The sequence below is a fragment of the Amaranthus tricolor genome, chromosome 12 (assembly GCF_026212465.1).
Source record: "Amaranthus tricolor cultivar Red isolate AtriRed21 chromosome 12, ASM2621246v1, whole genome shotgun sequence".
NCBI classification, from domain to species: domain Eukaryota; kingdom Viridiplantae; phylum Streptophyta; class Magnoliopsida; order Caryophyllales; family Amaranthaceae; genus Amaranthus; species Amaranthus tricolor.
In genome coordinates this window covers 6,475,371-6,484,614 of record NC_080058.1, presented here as the reverse complement: position 1 = coordinate 6,484,614, position 9,244 = coordinate 6,475,371, and the positions used below count along the sequence as shown (strand labels likewise).

The following is a 9,244-nucleotide window of genomic DNA, read 5'->3' as shown; positions in this document are numbered from 1 at the left end:
TTATTTTTCTCAATCAGTTAGAAAAACTTTCTCGAGTTGGAGGACTCCTTTGGTCGCGCTCTCCTTTATAGGTATGAGTTGTCGCCGTTCTTCCCTCCCTATACCCTGTCCATAGTTTTTCTATAAGCGGGATATACTGAGTAAGATGATAATGATGAATAATTAGAAAAACTTTTCATAAAAAAAATTCGAAAAGTAACAAACAAAAACAAACACCCAAAACAAAATATATAACTAACATTTTGGAACATATGGAGTCATGGAGTACAGGAGTAGTATGTACCTCAGTATAGTTGTGATACTTCAGATTTAGATTGAAAAAGGATAGGCTACTCATATCAATAAGGTGCATCTTTTTTTTATAGGAATTCATTTACTAAAATCTCCATAATTAAGCGTGCTTGGTGGAGAGCAATCTTAGGATGGGTGATCTCCTGAGAAGTTTTCCAAGGTCCGCACGAGTAAGGCCAAAGTGCACTGAAAAAACTTGTATTGGTCTGTGAGGCCAGTCTACAGTCTCTATGATTAGTCACCGACGATCCGAGGGGGCGGAGGAATTACATAGTATAAAGATAAACTGTAATATATAAATGACATAATAATGATAAGGAATTGTGATATTGCATTTATCATAATCATCATTTAAAGAAACAATTGGAAACAAACAATGAGTAAATGCCAATAAACATTCTAGTGACAATTAAATTAACTAATCATGTTAATTTATAAATTAAAAAAAAATAATCATGTAGCAGGAAAAAAAAAGAAATATTAAGGAGAAAATGAATATAATTAGCTAACAATTTTGACCTTAGTTAGTGTCATGCTAAATTCAATATGGGCTGCTATTACCTGATTAAATGATTTTTTTTAAAACTTAATTTAATTACAAAGACGGTCTAACTATGCGATGCACCATATATATAAATTAAATATTTGTGTAACGAAAAAAATATGAAAATAATTATGAGGATTTGAAGTTTTTGTTTTGTGGATGTTTTACCGAGAGACGATCTCTTACAAAAATAATTGTAATAAGTTAATTAATTCATGAAATCATGACTAATTATTAAATTAGTCGGCTATACTAGTATTAATCTTTGGCGATCAAATAACAAAATAATCTTGATTAATACATGGATCATGGATGAATTAAGTAATTAGCCAGCCTATTGCCTAGCTAGAAATCAAGATCTAAACCAGAAAATTAAGAACATTAAGAGAATAGTATCTGACTTAATCCGCAAATCTTAGCTATACACATTCCAATAGCATGAAACTTCCACCAATCTGACTAATTACAATTTACAACGTATTTGCAAAGAAATGTTCTTCACATTCTAAATAAAATTCAAAATTCCCTTATTATTTGTCCGCATATTCCAAATAAACACCTATAAATTAATAGTATATAACATATTATGAAATTTTAACTAAAATAAAACTTAAGTGTTGAAATTCCAAAAATGTGTATGTATTTATATATTATATATTCTACTATCACAAACAATTCCTTTTGGTTATTATCATCCTATAAGTCTATACCTTTTGGTTATTATCGACCTATAAGTCTATAACCAACTCATTTCTTTAATTAATCAAATTTAGATTGTTAGTGATTACTTATAGGTTATAAGTAATCACTTTAAAACTATAAAAATAATCTCTTTAAGGTTATAATTAGTCACTTTAAGATTGTAACTGATCATTTTAAGGTTATAGTGATCCATTTATAACTAAAAGTATGCATTAGACCAGTCCAATAGAAATAATTTCACCATAAACCAAGACCATCTCATTTAAAAATTTATAAAAGAATAAAAAAATATTAGTTGGCGTTGATAATTACTTTTCTTTTTATTTAGGGATAGGTTAGAAAATTATCCAACAACAAATCAAGTTCCACGGTTCCACCTAAATCATGTAAGCTAACAACACCAGACTGCGTACATTTTAGTATTAGGTAGGAGTACAACTATTTTAACTTGAAGACAGTAATTTACATTAGTATTACATATAAGAGCACAAAACAACATTTTACATTAACATTCTATCATCTGGATGTTATTAAATGACTTCCACAATTCCACCTAAATCATTGGGCGAATTTGAGAGATCATATATACTAAACCATACCCTTATAATAACACGATAAAACATAATGTGTAATTAACTACCTAGTTTAAACAAAAGTCGCCTTATCCTTATAATAACAAGTATAAAACGTCTAATTAGTCAGGATAAATCTCTTTAACCTCGCTTAATTAGATGGTAATTGTTAATTAATGTCTAATTAGTTAGAGATAAGGACCTCCTCCTTCTAAACAACCAAGCCCTTCTACTATTAACATTATCTACACTTCTAACATTCTGTAAAGAATCAGAAAAATCACTGAACCCTGAACTTGTTCTAGAAGAACTAAACTCTTCCCGATCATAATTAGAATCTTCTTCTTCATTACTTGAGCTGATTTCCATTATTTCTATCTCTTTTCCCTTTGCTTTACCTTTTGAAGACAACTCTAATTGTCCATGAAAATCTTGGTCAGAGTTAGTTTCTGATGAAGAAGTGACGTAATCTGTAGAAGAAGAACTGCTATATGAATGAAAGATTGTGACACTTTCACTCTTTAAACCTCTAACAGAATAACTCCTTGCTTTTGAATCATAGACTGGAAGTACATGTTTTGATTGTGAATTCATGTTGTAATTATTATCTCTGCCTAAACTGTATGTTGTTGACAGTTTTCTTTCAATGCCTTCTCTTTGTTTTACTAACTTGGTTAGGTTTTCTAGAATGTTGCTTGTTGTTGCTTCCTTTGCTGCCTTCTGCTCTAGCTCGGAAATTGTCTTATCATACTCTTTCTTTTTAAGCCTCAGTGAATGCTGAAATTGAAGAAATCGTCGTGAGTGAAGAATGACATGAAAAAAATGAGATTTATAGAGGCGTGTGACTATGGGTCTGTGTAGAAAATGACTGTTAGTTGAAACTATATTGACTGATTTTGCTAGATGTTAAATCAACCGTTATAAAGATGTTTGGTAAAGATCAAATTGAGTGAAGGATGACATGAAAAATTGAGATAAACAATAGTATATGAAAGGAAGAGAAGAATATGTGGATGTTCATGTGCCTTGAGTCGGTGGTTGATTCATATGTGGACATTGGCTCTGAGTGGTCGGTTTATATTGGATATGTTGGAGGAGCGGCTTAGGAAGCCAAAAGGAGCTTTTGAAGAGGAGGAATAAAAGGTTTGGAGGCAAAAGGAAAAGCCGAATTGACTTTCCTTCAAGGGGGTTTAACCTCGAGTTGGCTCGAGTGTTTTGGAAAGCCAAGATTGAGGTAGAGGCGTTAACCCCAATCAGATGGATTTTACCTTTTTTTTTGGGCAATTCCAGATTGGTTGTTTAGCCTTGAATTTTCATTCACCACAGGATGATTATTATAATTGCCTTTTTTAGTTTTAGTAGTATTACAAAGAATTTGATATCTATGTTAAAGATATAACTCATGTTAATTGGTTTTGGTTCGTGTAGCTGATTCATATTGTTGGGTTAAGGCTTTGACTTCGATTTTGTCACGCATTACAAGCACATAATAGTAGAAATATTTCGAGACTTACTCGTTTGTCGAGAAATCTCCCAAGAGCTTGACTTTGGACCTTTTGCTTGCCCCAGAATATCCAGCAGAATCGTACAACAATGGCCAAGACGACCAAAATTATGGTTTCAAACAGTAGAAAAAGCAGTATGGTTCTTTCATTACCTAAGGATAGAAAAAATTAACATTAAAAAATTGATTACATTTTATCGATTTGTAGCATAGTGCAAAAACAAAGCCTGATGTTATCGAATGGGCTTAGTCGTAAAGGTTTTTAAATTTAGCAAACGATACTATCCACTTAGTAAAAAGGTGTAAAAAATCATTTCATGTTTAACGTCGGTTGAAGTTATATATGGTAGTCTCACCGATATTTGGTCTGTAGTTTAAAATGAGAAAAATATGGTACTTGCCTGTATAAACACTGATGCTCTTTGGCCGCGGCTCAGAGCAACTGAATGAAAGCTTCAGATCTACATACAAGAACATACACTGTATTAGTTATGTAGTATATGCATTTATTGGCAAAATTAGTAAAAATTAAGTGTTACAAATGTCATACCAGACGTTCTACAAGAAAGAGGATTCCCAATGTCTGCATCAAATATTAGAAGCAAAAACTTATCAGCCAGAACATTCTAGTAGAATGGGAAGTGATACAAGTAGTAACAAATGTACTTTGTTATCAAAAAGTTCATGTTTGCCACTTAGGCTATATTTGGCAATGGTTATTGGTTGGTTAAACCAACTGAAAGTATTTGTTAATTTTCGAAGTGATAAGGCAGCTGTTGTGGAGATGTTTGGTAAAAGCTAATTGTTTGTTGGCTTATAATTAGGGAAAGAGTACAAAAGCTAAAAATCAATAAAACGCAACTGTGTAGGTTTTTTGATTTTGAGTTAAAATTAACTTTTCAGCCATTAACCATACATTTTTTAGGCGGTTGGACCAATAAAAAAGCCAAAAGCATAAAAAAGTCATTTGCCAAACACACCTTTAAAAAATTTAAAACTGGAGTTACTAGAAGAACCTTACTTGCTGCAGCGATAAAAGCCAGGAAAATCTCTTCATCTATAGTAAACTTCTTAAGGTCACTTTGTGACAAATTGAATGCAAATTCACCTGATAAAACCAACCAGTGTTAAATGATCTACTCTTAGCGTGCTGCACTGTAGTAGTCAATAAGTTGACAAATTTGGAGGGATCCAGTATACACAATCATTGCCTTGTGATAGCAAAAAAGTTGTTTTCGATCAATAATAGATATCACTGCAGTAGTCAAAGAAAAGAATCTTAATTGCAAGTTATAAGGTGGAGAATGTACCAGGATAAACTGCAGACCAATATAAAGTTTCAGTGGCAGGAACAAACAGCCAAAAGACCACACTCTTTGGTTTCATTGCTGAAACGAACGTGTAATCACCAATCACACGACTTGTTTTTCCTTCCATTTCGGTCTGAGAAATATAAACTGCATAGCCAGAGCAATCAAGAACTGGACTGACTTGAATAACAGAATTCAATGGACGTGCTTTAGAGAACTTCTTGAGGATCCCTGCTGGTGATAATGAGTAGAGAAATCCATCAAGTGAACCAATAGATAACCACCCTACAATGTTGTCACATCAAAGCACACTGAGTGTTAAATCCTGACCAAACAAGGGTAAGGTACTAAAGAACTAAACACTAGTAACAACCTCTTTATTACTATAAAGGTAAGGTTGCATACATCTAGTCTCAAACCCGTATATATAGAAGCCATTCGACATTAGGATAATGGCATGTGTCAAGGAATCAACTCTACCCCAACCTTAAGTTGATGGTTGTAGCTCTAGAATATGTTATAGTCTATAATGTCCCCCAACACGAAAGCCTTTTTGGGCTAAAAGTGTAGATGCAACACATGCTCCTCTGATATTGGGTTAGAAGTGTGGATGCAACCTCTGGCTCTTCTATCACGTTGGCTTTAATATCATTTAAGGAAGAAACTCAACCAAAAGTTTGGAGATTGAATCTCATCCACACCTCTTTTCACGTTGAATTATTAGGGGAAAGTATAAGAGAACATGTGCTACATCCACAATTTTGGCACAAAGTTCTCTCGTGTGACGAGGCATAATAGCGTATATATAACATTTCTTGGAGCCTCACCTATCATCTTTAAGCTTTTGGTTTCAACTATTTCATCTTGAAATCAACTATGCTCAGGTGTTCTCTGACTCAAATATTGTCTGGACAGGATAAAATCAGCACAGAGAAACAATGTAGGAGAAAATTACCATTAGAGTCAATCACAGGTGCATGCAGTTCAGAACTTAATGGTCCAATGCTCTTCTGCCATAGAATATAGCCTGTAGAACCATCTAGGCCAAGCACAGTGGCCTTAGTAGAAACTGTAACATACAAGAAGCCATTGTTCCCTGGTGTAGCAATAAATATTTTGCCAAATGAACTCAGATTCTGAACCCATTTGAAACGAGGACTACGATGTGAGATAGAATAGAGTTCTCCCTCGTTATTCGAAATCTACATGCTCAAAATTTCAACAAAGAAGCTACAGTAAGCATAGAAAAGGCTTAAAGGCATTGATCAAAACATCAAATGATAGTCATAAATGTGTGATTGTTGTCCCTTTAAATTTGCGACACAACATCAAATGCCTTTTACTTTAATTTGTTGTGTTGAAAATTCAAAGGTGCAGAGGCATAACGACTAAAGACTGAACAATATGTAAATGCAGTATATGATGAACATACATACATACATATACACTGTTCTCGCAACTGTCAATGATAGGAGATGAAGTGAAGTAACAGTTAGTGACATTTTTCTGACAACCTTGAGAATACCCAAATTGGTTTAAGACCGGCAAAGCATTCCAACGCAATTTCCCTCTATTAGAATATGCAAAAAGTCCTTCATTTTTTATGTTTATGTACACAGAAGATGTGGACATACTTGTAGAAAGTCCAAGAACTTCTTTTGATGTTTCCTGTGTTGATGCATTACCCCAAAAAAGTACAACAATTGGGTGTGAAGTTCCATGACTCCGAACATTTATACTTAGAACTTGATTTTCTGCAATGATATACACCTGCAGACAATTGAAAATTGTGGTTAATGCAGAAGACAAAAAGAGAAGTCCAAAAGACACAGATGTACATAGCATACTTAAAACCAACAAGGCAACAAATTGATTTTTCAAATTATTGCACATCATCAGTGATGGAGCTAGAATTTTAACTATGGAGGGTCTTTAAAATTGATAATGATAATAAGACAAAATATAAAAGTATGGAGGGGCCATGACATTTTTACTTGATATTTTTACATTTTTTACAAATTTTCCTAAGAAATACACATACTAAATTACATTTTATGGTGGGGGGCATAGGCATTTCCAAGCCCCTAGTCTGATACTGCATACCACGACAAATTATTACATAAATGATAAACGTGAGAGTATACTTCATATGTCTCTTAGAATTTGCAACACTATATCCAAAAAATTCTCATGTTGATCCGCCTAAAGTAGCAAATTCCTAAGGAAATAGAAGTATAATAAAAATATACATTTTAAACCCCTCTTCCCAACGCCCTAACATCCCCCCAAACAAACCAAGATTACATAGATTCACATGGTCCCAAATTTATGTAACAACAATTGACATCACTAAAATGTTCAGAAAATGAACAAATGATTGGAACATTTACAAAACACCCAATTCAATTTATAAAACTGTCAACATTCATTAGGGTTATCCCAATTGGAACATCTACTATTTTTCCACAAGAAACATGGGTTTGGCTCTCGCCTTCCCAAAGCCTACCTTGTAACCAAATAATAAAAACAATAATAATGATAATAAATAATTATGAAACCATTTACCCTGCCTTCACCACCATAAACTGGGGCAATTTTACCGTTACATGTATAATTCAAGTGTGCATTCCATAACATAGATCCATTACTTTTGAAAGCATACAAAAATTTCCCAGAACAAGAATATATTATGCCATCATCTCCCATCAGAGGTTTCCCAAGCCTGTTGGTAAATCTTATCCCTGATTCCCCTGCAACAAACATGCTTCAAAGTTCTAAGTTATTAAACTGAAAAAAAGAAGAAATTAATGCTAAGCCAAATGTTGATTTACTTGAAGTAGCAATCTGAAGTACCTTGGATGAAATCAGGCAAAAATAGCAAAATATAATAAGCAAGTGCAAGAACCCTGCTCATCCTGTAACAACCTGCCCAGTAATTTATCACAAAGCAAAACAACAATTCTTTGAAAAATACTAATAATTACGATATATGTAGCCTTGAAAACTATGTATAAACATCAATAAGTAACGCAAGTACACAACAATGTCACTGCCTATAAGTAATGACTTTTTGAAATTTTCACTAACTAACAATCAACATTATTTTTCAATTTCATTCATTAAAATCAACATAGAAAATCAATAATAATTTTAAACAAAACAAAATTACAGAAATAATAAAACGAATTTAATTACAGTTTCAATAAATACCTATTTATGAGTGCGCAACGGTGAATTGTAGGTCATTGCATAGAGGCCAGAGATTCTTTTTCGGAGGCGTCAATGGTAACGGCTTACTACAGTGATATCCGGTGCAAATTGTGAAAAGCGGGATTGTATTGTAACTGCCAACTGGTAAATCAATGTGTATTGATGAATAAAATTTGAACGTCGAAAAAATTTATAGTGTGTCAATTCAGTTGAGTTTTATTTATTGTGTTGTCCGGTGGCCAAGTATTCCGTTTTGATACTTAAGTCATATGTTCGAATCTTGCTAAAAACAATTTTTTCTAAATATTTTTTATAATTTTTAATGGAGTTGCATAATAAAGCATAATTGAATAAGCAACCTCATGTTCATCAATATCAGTGAGTAAACCCTAAATTGAATGAAGAAAAGGAAATAATGAAATGTAGTAAGGTTTTGTGCGAAGAAACGGTAGGAATTAGCAGAAAGAAGAATAAATTAGCTGCAAATCCTGAAGAATGGAGAGGAGATGAACGAAGGAGAGTAGATTTAGTAGTAATTTTCATGGTTTGACAAGCTTTTCCGGAGAGCAATGGCGTCCAGAGTAGATGATAATAGGGAAGAATTGCTTTTTGCAACACACAACACAGCAACTTATTTCCAAGCTGTATTATGAATTTATGAGCATAATAATCTGCTACATTAGGAAATTGATCAACTAAATTTAGAATGACAACGTCAATTAATACAGCAAGAATATAAAATAAGAAAATTAAGGAAAAGAGAACAAATGTGATAAAAGGCCATGTTTTTACAGAGAAGTATGATAAATACAATTATAATATGATTAAGATACGATTATAAATAATTGTTCTTGTTCATCATCTTTTTACTAATTAATCCAAAAATAAACAAGTAATAATATTGAGTAGTAGAATTAAAATACGATTCACAATTGTGTGATACAATGATAATTAAATTAAGTTTTCTTGTTCATTAATTCTCTGATTTTTTCACATACACATTTATATGTATATGGAATATTTTAAATTAGAAAATAGTTTAAATGTCTAGTTGAGATTAAAAAGAGGTCGTGAAATTTATTTTTAAATAAATAAATAATGTAAAATGAAT

At 32.6% G+C, this 9,244-nt stretch overlaps 1 protein-coding gene across 1 annotated transcript; it reads right to left on the bottom strand.

The window, feature by feature from the left end:
• Positions 1–1,975: 1,975 nt before the first annotated feature.
• LOC130828392 (protein GAMETE EXPRESSED 3) lies at positions 1,976–9,061 on the bottom strand. The gene is made up of 11 exons (XM_057694358.1): positions 8,134–9,061; positions 7,777–7,848; positions 7,489–7,673; positions 6,364–6,693; positions 5,879–6,125; positions 4,924–5,208; positions 4,635–4,721; positions 4,164–4,196; positions 4,015–4,074; positions 3,624–3,766; positions 1,976–2,886 (listed from the first exon to the last, which is right to left on the bottom strand). The coding sequence occupies exons 2-11, from the start codon at positions 7,835–7,837 to the stop codon at positions 2,290–2,292; spliced, it is 2,028 nt and encodes a 675-aa protein (XP_057550341.1). The 5' UTR covers positions 7,838–7,848; positions 8,134–9,061; the 3' UTR covers positions 1,976–2,289.
• Between the last annotated feature and the right edge of the window lie 183 nt (positions 9,062–9,244).

What these genes read in the sequence shown, in the direction of transcription:
- LOC130828392 (XM_057694358.1), bottom strand. Translation starts at nt 7,837, where the DNA reads ATGAGCAGGGTTCTTGCACTTGCTTATTATATTTTGCTATTTTTGCCT. An exon ending in TTTGCCTGATTTCATCCAAG is followed by an intron (nt 7,674 to 7,776) that starts GTACTTCAGATT and finishes TGTTTGTTGCAG; the next exon opens with GGGAATCAGGGATAAGATTT. An exon ending in GGAGATTTCTCGACAAACGA is followed by an intron (nt 2,887 to 3,623) that starts GTAAGTCTCGAA and finishes CTTCAATTTCAG; the next exon opens with CATTCACTGAGGCTTAAAAA.